This window comes from Asterias rubens, unplaced genomic scaffold (genome assembly GCF_902459465.1).
Source record: "Asterias rubens unplaced genomic scaffold, eAstRub1.3, whole genome shotgun sequence".
Classification (NCBI taxonomy): Eukaryota; Metazoa; Echinodermata; class Asteroidea; order Forcipulatida; family Asteriidae; genus Asterias; species Asterias rubens.
In genome coordinates, this window is record NW_022985700.1 from 13,700 (window position 1) to 30,546 (window position 16,847).

A 16,847-nucleotide genomic window follows, 5' to 3' on the forward strand; every position below is an offset into this window, starting at 1 on the left:
AACCACAGAGCCAGAAAGTGATATGCTTCAGTGACCGAGGCAACTTAAAGGAAACAACAGCATGCAAGCTAAAAGTAAAAAATAAAACTTGCGAGCATGAAGCACATTCATTAACGTTTAGATTATCTTTAGTTTTAAAAGACCTACTCTGAAATCTGGGGCACTATAATTATGGTTATATCTACCCCCCCAAAAAGGGGGGGGGGGCGGATTTTTTTCTTTTTTAGGGCAAAAAACCCAAACGGAATTCTATTTCAAAACGGAGGAATCACATCCCTGATATGACGATGCTATCAAACAATGACAAAATAAATCGTCTTTGATGGATGAATGTTGTTGAGAGTGCCTTTAAAGCACTGTAAATTAAAGTAATTTCCTACCAGCTTTTACAGTTGGTAGATATGATTGAGCCAGCACTCATAAGTTCAGTTCCTCTTTGGCATGGACATTCCTCCCTTGAAACACATTCGTATCCGTTCCAAAAATTTTCTGTAGGGAAAAAAAAAATATCTAATTTAAAAATCTTAAAGGGTCTATGTAACTTTTGTAGGACAAAAATCACAATGTCCACAGATTTACACTAAACTTACACAGTTTGAAGATAATGATAGTAGAAAGCTTCCCTGAAAATATTACGTGCTGAGGTGCTGTAGTTTTGGGGAAATGAGTAAACCAATGTCATGAAAATAATTTTCGTCGCATTTAAAAACGAATTTTCATGACATTGCTTTACTCATTTCCCCAAAACTACAGCACCTCAGTAAGTAATTTTTGAAGGGAAGCTTTCCACTATCATTATCTTCAAACCCTGTAAGGTTAAGGTAAATCTATGGACATTTTGAAAAGGTACCCAAATCCTTTAAGGAAATTTGTGTCCACATAAGGATTGTTATAGTGTTATATCTATTCAATTTGTAATAATATTGTTTTATTATTAATATTATCATAATTTTTCTTTTACACAAGGTAAAAGGGTTGCCCAAGCAATTAACCTAAAATGTTGTATCATTGTCTCATGTAGTAACAATTGTAAGTAGTTTTGCAATGCAAGATTACTTACTGTTGTTTGGAGTTTTTTGTTGTCCTTTAAAAAAAAAACTTTAGAGAAAACCCGTCTTTTATATCAAGAATATTAAAACTATAATAGCAACGCAAAGAAAGAATACACTAAATATATTTGTCTTGACACTTTTTTTCCAAATATCAAAGAAGTTAAAAGCAATTAATTTAGGTAATAATAATAATGACGACTTGTAATGCGCACATATCCACCCTGTTGGATGTTCAAGGCGCAGTAAAACCAAACGAAACAAAACGAAAGAGTCACATTAAGAGTAAGATTAATAGGTACAACAAAATTAGTCCTTGAAAACCATGAGATAAGTTTTGAGAAGAGGTTTAAATTTTGTAGTACGACGACAATACCTAAATGATCCAGTGGTAGAGAGTTTTAGAGAGAAAAAGACCTGTCACGCCATGATATATAATTTTAAAAAGAAAGATAGGATGTCTCAAGCTGTTTGTTATACCTGTGGGACATTGACAACCATCTACACAGTACTGATCACATTCATCTTCGAAGTCGAGATTTGCACATGTTCTGGGGCATGGCGATCCACATTCAGTGTACTCCATTCCGTTCTCACATTCAACCGCTGTTCAAAAAAGGTGGAGGTTTAAGAATTTTATTTGTTTAATTTATTCATTTTATTTTAAATCTTCGGACAATAACTTTTTGTTGGCAGGGGCCGTCCAGGGAATAAAGGAAAACAAACAACTGTCATCTAAGCGATGTGCCATCGATCCTAGACCCTGCCAACTTTGACATGAATATAAAAATATAGGAAATAAAGGTATGAATATTACTTTTACAAAGAACTGAGTAAATGAATGAAAACAAACATTCCACCAAAGAGAAAAGATAAGACTCCTGTAGTTTATGATATTGCATCAATGAATTATTAATATGACTAGTGTTGAGAAGCATAGTTTAAAAAAACCTCTTTCATTCACCCCAGAAGCATAAATAGTAAATAAAAAAAAGAATTGTTCGTATTAATTCAATTAATCTATTATGGGATGACATTTATTGTATTCAATGCAAAGCTACAGTGATGCATTTTTACAGATGTCACATTAAATGTTTGTCCACATGTGGATGCTATTCAATAATTTAATAATATCTTTAGGTTTCCTGAATTCCTGAATTTTGGCTTAATTTTTTTTGTTTTAAACTTACGACACATCTCATCAGTTCGCCAATCTAGGACTACCCCTTTCTCACTGCAAGCCCTTGAATATATAGTGAACACATCGCAGTACGTTGCACAAGATCTCAGACCATGCACTGCTGCACAGTAGCACATAGAGAAAAGACACGTGTAGAAATAGTTCTCGGGATATACAGCAGAGAAGCAATCTTGGAAACGCTCTCCCGCTGAAAGTTCTTCACAACGCATCTCGATGCTGTCTCTGTCGTGGTCCGGGATGAAGTTACAAGGGTCGGTGTGTCGCTCATCCACAGGTACCGAATTAGGATCAAGATTAAAAAGGTCCAGCAGATCACTTGGTGACAACCCTAGATTGTCATTTGTTGGATTGAGGTCGAAGTTTCCGCACAGCCCATTTGTCTGCCCTTGGTGAAATGCTGGTAGAGTGATGTCCAGGTTGCCGTTGGTATCTAGTCGGATCACTGAGATTGGAAGAAATAAAACACAGGCGTTCGTTTTTTATTCTGAAATAGTCTGGATGACTCCTTTAATTCATTATGAACTCTTTTCTATTTTTGAACTTAAGAAACTCAAAACTCGATTTTTAAATCAATACTAAGATGTAATTTTGGTATATTATGGAAAAACAACGGTCTCATTTCCGTCTTACACCCGTTTAGTCCTGTCTTTTCAGGTATGTCTTTCATTGTTGTTTGTCCGTCTATAGGCTGGGGGAACAATTAAAAGTTGTTGCTTCTTCCCGGACCTAGATGTCGCTATTTGTTTAAAGTTTACTTTTGTATCACTTTTATCAAATGTAGTGTACTATCATTTTGCCAATACTATAGCAACATGTACTATAAACTTCGTATTGCTGAAATTTGTGCATACACTCAATGAACGTATTACGATTGATTTATTGTTATGATATTCAAAAGAAACTACCTTTATACCTCCGCTGACGTGTATTTTTACTGCTATGAATGAATTACGAATGCATGTCTAATGTAGGCCCACTCACTTTTTAAATATATATGTTTTTACGAAAGATTTATGAATTTTAATAGTAAGTTATTGGTTAACTGTAGACGTAACATGTTATGATCTTTGCTATACTACTTTTAAGACCCCTTTTCAAATTGTACCCTTAATATTTTATGTAGGATTATTGTTTAACGGTTTGAGGCGTTTGCATAAGCCGCTCTCTCGATCCACTTCTGATAAAAATATGTATTACTACCATTATCATTAGTCTCATGTAGAACACGAAAAGAAGAAAAAAAACCATGATGCAAAATCAATGTTTCATGTTATGAAAGAATAAAATGCACTTCTAAATGACACGATTTAAAAATGTAGTACAACTTTTAGAATTTTGATTTTATTTTACAATATTGTGAATAAAAGTCTACGATGCTTATAAAAACACATTTTAAAGACACGGGACACTGCTGGTAATTGTCAAAGACCAGTCTTCTCACTGATGTATCTCCCTAAGCATACAATAACAAACCCGTTAAAATTCCTTAGCTCAAATGGGTGTCGAAGTTGTGATATAATATGAAGTAAGAAAAAACACTCTTGTCACACAAAGTTATGTGCTTTCAGATGCTTTAGTTTCTGTTTTTATGTATATTTTAATTCCGATGTATTTTAAAACTATTTATTTGTGCAGTGTGATATTTGTATTATATTGTTGCTGTTTTAATGTCTACGGTTCATGTTTGTTTTGTGCTATTTTTAATAACTGTATTTTAATATGCAAATCAAGAAAGTGATTTTCATGCTGGGCATGACGAATACAAATCTAATCTAATCTAATCTAATCTTCATTTCGAATCAAAATCTCATTCTGAGGTCTCGAAATCAAATTCGTGTTTATTTTTAAACGTCTTTCTCCAAAACTACGTTACTTCAGAGGGAGTCTTTTCTCACAGTGTTATATACCATCATCAGCTCTCCATTACCCGTTGCCAAGTAAGGTTTTATTTGAGTTATTACCAATAGTGTCCAGTGCCTTTAAGTGACAACAACATTACCTTCTTCATTACGTCCTTTGAATATTGTATGAGCACCAACCCTAGATATAGTTCCGCATTTGAAGCTATGTGGGAGTTCGGATATGTACTCGTCTCCAACCTTAACCAAATGGCTTGGAAGCAACTCGAAGTGGTATGCAATCAAATGAACCCTTAAATTCAGAGAACAAAAATGTTAATTTACAAAAACATTTTCTGGTTGATTGATTGATAAGTTATAATGATACATGTTATAGTATATGCGACTTACATAGCGTCTGGTTTCATATTTCTTTGTTTTATCCCCCAAAATTAAAAACAATATTCTAGTTTGAATATTTAAGTTTGATTCTTATCTTTAAATCGATAGTGTTACCTCTTCTTTTTCTAAATTGGTAGCCCAACATAACCAGAGTGCATGCATGATGTTTGGAAAACACAATAACTGACTTTGGGGAAGAAAAAAATTGCCCCCAACCCACTTTCAAAAGTGTTTCGCCGCGGTTACCCAAACCTGTGCGGTGTCCACCCATGGTCCACCTTACCTCATATGGCTTATATTAGTGGCTAACTCCACAAAAACCCTGCCACCACTCTTGTCATTTAATGGATTTCCGGTTCCAGCTTTGTTACATACGGAATAAAACCTTTACCAAATATAAACATTTGAAGATGTGAGATTTCAAATCTTACTCGCATTTGACGATCACCGTATTTTGAGGATGACATACACCGGCGTTACATGGGTAAGATGTTTGGACGGTGATGAATATTTCTCCACCATCACTAAACCCAAACGTGGCAAGACTGTAGAGGGATGTAGTTGGGTAATCAAAATGGTATCCATCAAATGTTGTGACGGCACCTCCGCAGCAAAACGAGCATCTGTGGAAATCGTTGGACACGGTGCCTGCAAAACGAAAGTCAGACAGTGAGTTTTAGGCAAAAACAAATTATCAGTTAATCGTTCCCTCCCTCATTTTTTTGTTAGGCAAATTTTTTTATTATTTGTTTAATCTATTTTACATTTTCTTTTCAAAAGAAAAGTGTAATTCTCATTAAACTAACCAATCTATTAAAAAAAAAAATCTATTTTTAACGAATGTATTTATTTTAAAGAGTGTGAATTACGGAGCAAATCAGCGGTATGACTTTTTTTGGTTATATAAATAATCCATTTAATTGCTGAAAATAAAATAGACACATTTTTCAAGTTTGATTATTATGTGCATTTCATCAAACCTATAAAAAAAAACTATCTGAAAACCGGTTTCTGGATTTTGTTTTCATGGTCGGTTTTAAACAAACATCACTATGGTTAAGTTAATCAATACACACCAAAATTCTTTATTAAACCCTTAATGATTTTTAACAAAATATGTGTATTTAGAAAATCTTTTAGAGTTCAGAATTTTATGTGTTACGCATACCTGTTTCGCAGTATGTACCTTCGTAGCCCGGGTCGCACTGGCAATGGTTAGGAGCAATGCAACTACCATATATGCATTCAGGTTCACATGTTGCTGTAAAATAAAACAAATGGTTATTCTGCTATAGCTTTACATGTACTTGACGCCTTTGGTTATTGTCAAAGGCCAGTCTTCTCACTTGGTGTATCTCGACATGCATAAAATACAGACCTGTGAACTTTTTTACTCAATTTGTCGTCAAACTTGCGAGAGAATACCTTAAGAATAAACACCCTTGTCGTGATAAGTTGTGTGCTTTCAGCTGCCCTGAATTCAAGACCTCAGCTGAGGTCTCAAATTCAATTAAAATATTTTTGTGAGAAATTACTTCTTTCTCAAAAACTATGTTACTTCAGAGGGAGCCGTTTCTCACAATATGTTATACTAATCACCACCTCTCCATTGCTCGTTACCAAGTCATTTTTTTGTGCTAACATTTATTTTGAGTAATTATCAATAGCATGCAGTGTCTTTAATATTGAGCCAACTTTTTTCATTGATTTTAGTCATTCATTTTTAATTCTTCGTCATACTATAAAAACATGAAACTCCATATCCCGTATTACAAAAAAAGAACATAACTACATACATTTTGTTTTTATTTTTTTAACGTTCTGAAGATTGGACCTGAAAACGTAAATTCCACATAATGTATAAACACGCGTCCATAAAGTATTATTTACAGTGTTAGAAACCTAACAATCTTTAAGAAAGATTTTTTTTTTTTTTTTTTTTTAATCCTTACCAACATCGCACACTAATCCTTCGTAGCCATCATTACAATCGCACTGGTTGGGTTTGACACACACTCCGTGCTGGCAGCCTTCCTCACAGACGGCTGGTGATCAAACATAATAATATGATAATAACAGAGTATTTATATAGAGCCTTATGCCGCCTCAAGGCGCGTAACACGAAATAAAAACATAATTCTTTTTCTTATCTTTCGAGTGGAGCTCTAAGACTCCGTTTATTCATCACCAGTGAAAACAAAATACAAACATATTTAATGGAACATTAACACATTATACTGTTAGACCAATACATTAAGTACACTGAGGGTACACTGAGGATACGAGAGGCTAGTTAAAAGACAATGAACAAAGGCGATATTACTAATCAAACAACAAGAACATCAAAGCATGATAAACTATACAAAACCACAAGTAGCAAAAAAACATTAATGAATCCAGTTGGAGCAAATCTCCTTCCGTGACTATACCCGCAGGACAGAAAATATAAAAACGGAAAAGACATGGTTAGACACTAAATGAAGATTTGGTAAAAACTTTACGTCAAGTAAACTAGTTTTTAGCAGTGTGCAGAACTTGGGGATGGAAGTGAATGTTAATGAGGTCACGCTTTATCGAAGTTTGGTATGTATCCTGCACATTTGGATGGGCAATGCATTATACCAAGTAAAATAACCTAGAAGAAACTACCATGAATGGGATGATTTCAGATGTCGCTGTATTACCAAGTTCAGTCAAGGTCACAACAAACATTTCGTTGTGTTTAAACAATTCGAAGTGTGGACCTGAAACACTATGTGGTCTTATACACGTCCACAAAGTGTTATTTACAGTGAGAAAAAATTGAAATTTAAATGGAAAGTGTAGACCAAATGAATGTCCGCACAGTGACTGCAACACATAGCTGCGTCTTGTTGTTCTATTAGGTTTTTCAGATACAAATAACCCTTAGGATTCAATTTTATTTCCCTGAAATCATCAGGCTTGGTTTTTGGTCATACGAAGTAAGCAGGATAATTTGCCTAATACAATGGTTTACCTCAATGTTCACATAATGTAGGCTGTGATAAACACTTCAGGCCTATATAATAAGATTTGTTCCAATACTTTTCAAATCGGGAACAAAAGAGCTGGAAGATAAACATGCCAGAATTATAATACTCCAGCCGTCGATTTCACAAAACTCTTCCTAACTTAGGATTAATCTTAGGACTTAGGACGAGTTGAGTTCCGTATCCAAGTACGTAGGACGCATTGAACCCGTCCTAAGTTAGGACGGGTTACTCGTCCTAACTCGAGTTAGGATTAATCCTAAAGTTTCGTGAAATCGGCTGCAGGGCATATAGAAAAGGGGAAAAAACATTTTAAGGAGGGATTTAGGGTCTCTTGGTTTCCATTTCCGCAAAAACGAACTTGGTTTATACAGGGATGTTAAAAATATACAAAGTTTACCTTGATCGCAAGTAGGTCCTTTGTAACCGAATTCGCAAGCACAAGAATCGGGGTCAACACATTCGCCATGAACACAAGGTTGTTCGCAAATAGCTGGGGAAAAAGTATACAATCGTTCCTTTAAATAAAATAGTTACAATTGTTGAACGGATGCATTTGGTTTCGAAAACGAAATAATGAGTTAATTGTAAATAACAAGACTGGCGTTGGCAGATTAAATAAACGGAAATATGTTGTTATGTTTAATGAAAACTGCTTAAAGGCAGTGGACACTATTGGTAATTACTCAAAATAATTATCAGCATAAAACCTCACTTGGTAACGAGTAATGGGGAGAGGTTGATAGTATAAAACATTGTGAGAAACGGCTCCCTCTGAAGTGACGTAGTTTTCGAGAAAGAAGTAATTTTAAACGAATTTGATTTTGAGACCCCAAGTTTAGAATTTGAGGTCTCGAAATCAAGCATCTGAAAGCACACAACTTGTGTGACAAGGGTGTTTTTTTCTTTTATAATTATCTCCAAACTCCGACGACCAATCGATCTCAAATTTTCACAGGTTTGTTATTTTATGCATATGTTGAGACACACCAAGTTAGAAGACTGGTCTTTGACAATAACCAATATATGTCCACTGTCTTTAAATCTTTAACAAAATATGAAATTAATTTGCAATACATAATGCAGACACAAACACTTTATGATATTAAGTACAATAATATGCTAGTTGGGGCACTGAATGGTGTGGTATCAATACATATTCAGTTTGGTAACACCATGTGTGCATACTCGCCAGGTAGATAATGTTCTTTTGAGTACTGTATATCGCTTCATGATAAACTTCTACCGCGGAGTACACATTCGGAATGCGGGAGACTTCCCAGTTCTGAAAAGAACTGTCTTCCTTTTAAACTATATCAGGGCCCAATTTCATAGAGCTGCTAAGCATAAACATTTGCTTAGCATGAAACTTCTTCCTTGATAAAAACAGTATAACCAACCAAATTTCCACGTGATTTTCAGGATAAGCAAGCAACAGCTGAATACCAATAACAAGCAATATGCAACAAATGGAAATTTGGTTGGTAATCCTGTTTTTATCAACAAAGAAATTTCATGCTAAGCAAATTTTTGTGCTTAGCAGCTCTATGAAACTGGGCCCTGGGCGGAAGGTAAAAAATATATTGATATTGTAGTTGATAATGATTTCAATACACGCGATCAAACAATCATAAATAACAGTTCGTTCTCCCCAAAATGTTTAAAATAAAACAAATTGATAGGTCTGCTCAACATCGATTGAAATGAAAATCGTATACTCACGTGTGTCACACAATTGACCTGTATAGCCGTGGGTGCAATGACAGACATCAGGAGGGGAGACGCACGTTCCGTATTCGCAGCCTGGACTGCAAACAGCTGGTAAAGTTTTTCAATACATAATAAAAACAACTTAAGTAAGTATATGTTTGCGGTGACAAAATGTTAAATTATTTGTGAGTAGTGGTGGTTCTGAGAAAAGCCGGCTTGTACTGCATAAATAACAATTACAATTTAAAAAAAATAATACAAAACTGCAACTTGTTAAGTATAAAAAAAACAGGTAAAAGTAATATGACGAAACTATAAATAATTTGTGGGAGTGTTGGCTTTGAGAAGAGCCGGTTTAAATCAAGTTTTAAGTACGGTTTGCGGTTACACCATGTCAAATGCGAGTAGTGGTGGCTCTGGGAAGAGCCTGTGTACTGCAAATAATAACAAATATAAATGAAAGAAAAAAATACAGGACTGCATCTTGTAAGGTATTTTATAAAAGAAAAGTAAAAGTAAGTAAAACTTTGCGGTTACACCACGTCAAATCTCTTTGTGAGTAGTGGTGGCTCTAAGAGCTGGTGTTGCATGCAATTATGTCCTCTATGTAATACTATCCGGAGGATATAATTGCATATGCAAATGTGTCCGCAGGACGCTGCTGCATTATGCAATCGTGTCCGCCCGGACGCTGCTGCATTATGCAATTGTGTCTGCCCGGACACATTTGCATATGCAATTGTGTCCCCCCCCCCCGTGTAAAACCGTCCTTGCAGTAAACCAAACGCCCTTGGTCGACGGAACACGTTCGCCATTTTTTTACAAGCCAAGTGCATGTCATAAATGACATGGGAAAGGTTCGGCCGTTCGGTATTCGCTGTAATCATAAAATACGTGAATATTCATGCTGCATATAGGCTACGTAGGTTCAGTGCATGCACGCTCGCTTCTGACGCGCGCACATATTATACAGCCATGTACTTGTCCGCCGGACGGTTTTTGCATAACTCTGGACACGATTGCATATGCAAAAGTGTCCGGAGAGGACAGTATTGCATGGCGGACACAATTGCATTGGACACCGGTTTGAACTCACATATATACAAATTTAAATGAAAGAAAAAACACAGGACTGCATCTTATAAAGTATTTTATAAAGAGGCCCTATAAAGACGCTTCCATTTTAACAAATAAGAAAATAACCCACACAATGTTTAATTTCCATCATCAATGTTTTGTAGAAAGCCTCTATTGCTTGGTGACTACTGTCACCACAATGAAGATAACAAAGATTCACACGTTTAAAGGCAGTGGACACGATTGGTAACTACTCAAAATAATAATTAGCATAACACCTTACTTTGTAACGAGTAATCGGGAGAGGTTGATGTATAAAACATTGTGAGAAACGGCTCCCTCTGAAGTGACGTAGTTTTTGAGAAAGAGGTAACTAATTTTTCCACGTATTTGATTTCGAGACCTCAAGTTTAGAATTTGAGGTCTCGAAATCAAGCATCTGAAAGCACACAACTTTGTGTGACCATGGTGCGACAAGGGTGTTTTTTCTCCTTTATTAATATCTCGCAACTTCGACGACCGATTGAGCTCAAATTTTCACAGGTTTGTTATTTTATGCATATGTTGAGATACACCAAATGAAAAGACTGGTCTTTGACAATTACCAAAAGTGTCCACTGTCTTTAACGTTTCTACGACAGAACGTACGTAACTTCTTAAACCCGTCCCCAATGGTATCGCCTGTAACGTTTTCTTCTCGCAGAAGACATTACTCTAAGCGGGATGCAAGAAAAATAACAGGGCCATAGCACCATTGACAGGAACAGTGTTCAACCATTCAAAAACCAATCGTGTCTGTATAATCACAGGTATGGTATTGAGTCAATGGGAAAAAAGTAGGACAATATTATCAAGTTGAAACGCTGACCTACATGCACACATGGTGTAAGTTTTAGTGGACTTTTCAGGGCATTTTAGTTACAACTTTTCTGATTTATCTTAGGGCAAAACAAAAGTCGGAAAACAGACTTAAATATCATGCGTGATAATCATCACCTTCCCCAGCCGTCGATTTCACCAAGCTCTTCCTAACTAGTTAGGATTAATCTTATGACTTTTTATAGTTCCGTATCCAAAGACGGGCGCATTGAACCTATCCTAAGTTTACTCGTAACTATGGAGATAGGATTATCCCTCGCGAAATCGGCTGTTGGCATGGGTAATATTGTAACCTTTATTTCTTGTAAAAACTGTTACATAAATTTTGATCTTACCGATGGTGCACTTTTCCCCACTCCAACCGTCGCAGCAGACCGTCACGGTTCTAGTCCTGGGTATCTTTACGACACGATGATGTTTGACCTTAACAGGCCTACAAGAAACAAATAATAAGATTTTTTTAAATGACATTAGGGACTTTTCGTTTTCGACGACGGATGGTTCTGCGACGGTAAAGATGACATTTGGCGTCATCTGCGCATGCGTCGGCTTTGAGGACGGTCGTCCCACAATTTCTATGACAGTACTTGGGATGAATCTTCGTTGTGCTGAAAACGACAACGTTTAGCTGAACAACCGTCGCAGAACCATCCGTCGTCGAAAACGAAAAGTCCCTTATGTCTGAGATAGTATGGTTTGTAATGAACTCCTTCATGAGAAAAATATAACTTCCACAACATCATGAATTGTCGCGTAGTTTTGTGGCCGACCGGTCCGTTATATCGGACCTTACTTTTGATGGTTGAATTAGAGTAATGGTTCAATTCTTGGTCATCATACTTGGTTTGTTCAGTTAGGCACACAACCACAATTGTATCTTTTAAACTTATGTGTATAAAGGAACCTGCGAGCTGTAAATAACACAGGTAGCCTCCTCATGGGAGTACAGACCCCCACGTTTGAGGAAAGGTGTCTAGTAAGTATTCTAATTGATATTATTATATATTTCTGGTGACGAAAAAATGATGGCTTATAACTTAAAGTTATACTGTAGCTCAAAAGCCTCATCCGCAGGAAACCTGTCAACAAGGGTGCTTGCAAAGAGCAAGAAACACCATGGGGTTAACGTACACCCGTTTGCGCGGCAACTAAATGTAACCCCAACCCTAAACGCAGCATGACCTAAATATAGCCACACCCGTTTCAGACCGGCGCCAGAATCGCGCCGAGAAAGGAGCGACTCTACAGGGCCCAATTTCATAGAGCTGCTAAGCACGAAAATTTGCTTAGCATGAAATTTCTTCCTTGATAACAACATGATTACCAACCAAATTTCCATTTGATTTTCAGGATAAGCAAACAACAGCTGCATTACTAGTAACAAGCAATATGCAACAAACAGAAATTTTGTTGGTAATCCTGTTTTTTATCAAGAAAGAAATTGCATGATAAGCAAATTTTTGCGCTTCGCAGCTCTATGACATTGGGCCCAGTACACACTGTAAATTTTGTTTTTGAACTGTTAGCTTACTGTGGGGAATATGCAATAGAACCAGTCTAAACACAAGAAAATCAATTCAACAAATTACTGTGAACATGCTTCATGGCGAACATGCCTCAAGGAAAAATTAAAAGACGGTTTGAACTTAAGAGGTTTGTAATATGAACATGAAACAGTATGCCTATTAGCTAAAATCGGTTCTCAAGGTTCATCTGAGTTAAACGAGTTAAAACGAAACTGACAATTAATTAAACGCATCTATAGTTGCGCCACCTTAATATTGTATGCCAATTTGGCATGGCTAAAATAATGCATCATTTTAAAGACCAACTTGAACGAAATATTATTAGCATTAAAACTAGTGCACACTTATAACAATAGCCTAAATGAGTGGAACTCGCTAAACTTGTTCACCATTATTCCACTACTCGGACTTTATGATCATTTTAACAGTCATTGGTTTCTGCTACTAGAGTTTCTTCCATTTTTTATGACCACATATCTTTTTCTTACGCCGCATCGTTTCTTTGGAATAATCTTCTTTTGCATATTCGCCAAGCTAATTCTTTACAATGTTTTAAGTCCCTGTTGAAAACTCATTTGTTTAAAGCTGCTTTTTGTAATTTGCTTATTTGTATCTTGTATCTTTCACTCATTGTTTATTTTATTGTTCTCTTTATGCGCTTAGAGGATTTTTGCATGAGGCGCTTTACAAATGTCTTATTATTATTTTATTATTTTATAAAAAAATGCATAACAATGAAAAAACTGCAACATACCATATTTCGATAAATTTTACAGCACGAGAGAAAAACCCCACCGAGTTTCACGAAAAGCCGTCAAATGCCCTGGTGTTATTTTTGCAAAGGATAGGTAGTTATAACTTAGGACTTGTATATGAGTTTATCAACAACTTGAAGTGTTTGCCCTATATTATTTAGCAATTAGTCAGGCACCAGTTACAACAATGTAAACAAACGTAATTTTGGCTGGTAACCTGTTTCTGTTACGCAATAATTTTCTTTGCTAAGCGAGTTTTTGTGCTTATGCTAAATGCTTATAATATACGCAGCTCTATTGCGTTTGCTAACCCGTTTAGTATCTGCACGCATTCATGAATGTTGCATACCTCAAGGAAAGGGTTAATTGATTAACAATGTCACTTGAAGAGGCAAACGTCGATTATATAATATATCATGAACGTGATTTATGTTTTATTTTGCCAAAAAATGGCCGGGAAATCTATTTTCATGCGTTCGAGTTAAAGCTTTTTTGCCTCTCCAGTTGTTACTGCGTTTCAAATTCAAATGCATAATTCGGCCATTCAATTTCGTTTTGAGTGGAGTCAAATTCCTTTAGCATTCTGTTCAATTTAGCGTGTCGTCATTCGTTTTCGTGACACACACGCCTCAAGAAGCGTCTGCGAATTTGAATGCTGCCTTGATGAATTGATTGAATGATCAATTTGTTAAATCGAATGACGCAACATTACATTTGACTAATCATATAACCAAATCAAATTACCCTTTTCAGTAGTATTCGATTTCGCGCGAAATAGAACAGCGTGGTGGTAAAGTCGGCTGCTCATATGCCGAAATCGACCGAGAAAACCTATTCAAAAACAAACTATAGTTAATGGCCTGACGTTTCGACCCTAGCGGAGTCTTTCTCGAAGGCTAAATTGACTAATACAACATTTAAAATAAACAGGTGTATACATTTAAATGACTTACACCTTGACTTCACACATTCCCGATGCGTCATCTCGTGAGACTTGGACCAACTTTTCCCCCTTACTCAGCCGGTCTTCGTACTCGCTGCAGCGTATTGTGTCATCTTGAAGTTCCTCAACTAGGTATGTCTGGTAACTGTTGGCTTCGTACGACTTTTGCTTTTCGCAAAAGTGTTCGGTGACATCTTCGCATCTTTAGATAAAACAAAGTAGATGAAAGTCATGAAAGTCAAACTTTGAAATATTCACCAATAATGTAGCGACGTATGTATGATTGATTGTTTGCTTGAATTTATTCGGATAAAAACATGTCCAAAATACATAAACAACCAGAAAAGACAAGTACTCTCTACTTTGCCCATTTTATTTCAAAGTGGTCACTAAAGGGGAAATTAATGGGCCGGTGTTAAACAATGTAGAACTTTGAAAACATACCACAAAACACTAGCTTGTTTTTAAATGTAATTAATTAGAATTAAATAATAGCACGAAGGGGTCGTAGGTCATAGGATCATCAGTGTATGATCTAATCCAATCTATTATAATCTAATCTAATCTATGATAATCTAATCGAGTCGAATCTAATCTAGTTAGTATGTAAACAGTTTTGGCGCATTCAAAAGGGGGACAAAACATTTCACTTACTTCGTCGTCTGTAGGCAGAAATTTGTCAGAAGGAATAGGACCAAGACGTATTGCAGTGGCATGACAGCCATGACCAATACAGTGGTCACGTCAAGATAATCGAAACCTTCGTTTTCTTTATGGCGTCTCAAGTATTCCAAAAGTGAAAAGGTATAGCATCCACATGTATAGCATCCGCTGTATAACACAAAAGACGCCTACCAGTTTCTTAAACTAGTGGCTATTGAGAAGCGCAGGAATAAACTGTTCATTATACATCGCATCGATGTTGAACTTGATTCACAATGATTGGTTGAGTCCTACCCAGCTGCGTTGAGCATATGAAATCTGATTGGTTGTTAATATTGATGACAGAGCAAAAGAAAATTGCTGTGTTTGTGTTATGTAAAAGGATTATTTCTTAACCAGATGTTATAGTTCATTGATTTCTATGGAAATTATTTCGGCGATCAATTGGTTAGACGTTTTGTTGTATAGTTTAGAGACCTTCAAAGGGCTAAGAGCCCTTTGTTATTTTCAACGCTCATGCGGTGCAGGCGCGTGTTGCTCATCACGGGACAATTCCCCGGGTTCATATATTATTGAATAGACCGCTGCAATGAAGAAACAGGTACTGCATTCCATGAGAGAAGTAAACATGTCCGAGTGATTGTTTTGTATACTTCGTTAAGCTATAAACTTGGAAAGTTTACAAGGAGAATCTTTACGGACAGTTTTGTTTTACAACGTGTGTTGTTTTCTTATATTTTTTTCAAATTTAATCGTTTCGAAGTTCATATAATTATGTTAGTGCTTTCACGAAAGCTCCATTTTATTTCTTTTGTGCTCCTGTTGTCCCCAAATCCCCCTCCCCCTCCTGTCTATGGCTGTTTTCCCAATTCCGGTTTGTCTGATGTTTAACTCTAATACTAATACTAATAATAATACTTTTAATATGATTGTTCTATCATGTAAACTTGGACATATACTTTTGATGTAATTTTATTAACCAAATGCCATTAGTCTGTGACTTTTTATTTGGTGTTGTATTTTTATATGAAAATAAACCAATTTTGAATTGAATTGAATTGAATTGAAACCCCAAAATAATATGGATCAATGCATAGGCCTAAAAGTTTCAATTATAATTCCTTCGTTTGGATCTTGTTTTCATAACTTCTAACATATACAAAGCTATACCGAGGTTGAAATTCTCAATGTCTAAAGAAAATGCCTGCACAAAGACCACTCCAGGGGCCAATTTCATAGAGCTGCTTAAGCAAAAAAATAAGCTTAAGCACGAAAATAGCTCGCTTATTTTTCACATGTTACTGGCAAAAATTTCATGCCATACATTGCTTGTGACTGGTATTTAGCTGTTCCATAGCATAACAATTGAGTGGAGTCTTGTCCGGTAATCTAATTTTACTAAGCAAGGATTTTTTGCTTAAGCAAAATTTTGTGCTTAAGCAGCTCTATGAAATTGGGCCCAGATAATAATTACCCGTAATAAAAAAAGATTGATGCCTTTTCTTTTTTGGGGTATGCCAAAAAGCAGTAAAACATATTTCATTGAAATTCTGCACTATACGCTGCTACAAATAAATCATACAATTAATTTACTGCTGCAGTCGATTTCACGAAACGCTAGGATCAATCCTATCTCGAGTTAGAACGAGTAACCCGTCCTAACTTAGGACGAGTTCAATGCGTCCAATACGTCTTCGGACGGAACTGAACCCGTCCTAAGTCCTAAGATTAATCCTAAGTTAGGAAGTCGAGTTTGGTTGCACAGTTAGCTTTACTTACACGGTAAATTCACT

The 16,847-nt window shown here is 36.1% G+C and overlaps 1 protein-coding gene across 1 annotated transcript; it reads right to left on the reverse strand.

Moving 5' to 3' along the window:
• Nucleotides 1-376: 376 nt before the first annotated feature.
• LOC117305780 (von Willebrand factor-like) lies at nt 377-15,116 on the reverse strand. Its single transcript, XM_033790656.1, has 10 exons — nt 15,046-15,116; nt 14,402-14,593; nt 11,503-11,600; nt 6,443-6,535; nt 5,659-5,751; nt 4,922-5,138; nt 4,250-4,401; nt 2,240-2,692; nt 1,530-1,655; nt 377-489 (listed from the first exon to the last, which is right to left on the reverse strand). Exons 1-10 carry the CDS (start codon nt 15,114-15,116, stop codon nt 377-379), a joined length of 1,608 nt encoding a protein of 535 aa, XP_033646547.1.
• Nucleotides 15,117-16,847: the final 1,731 nt, after the last annotated feature.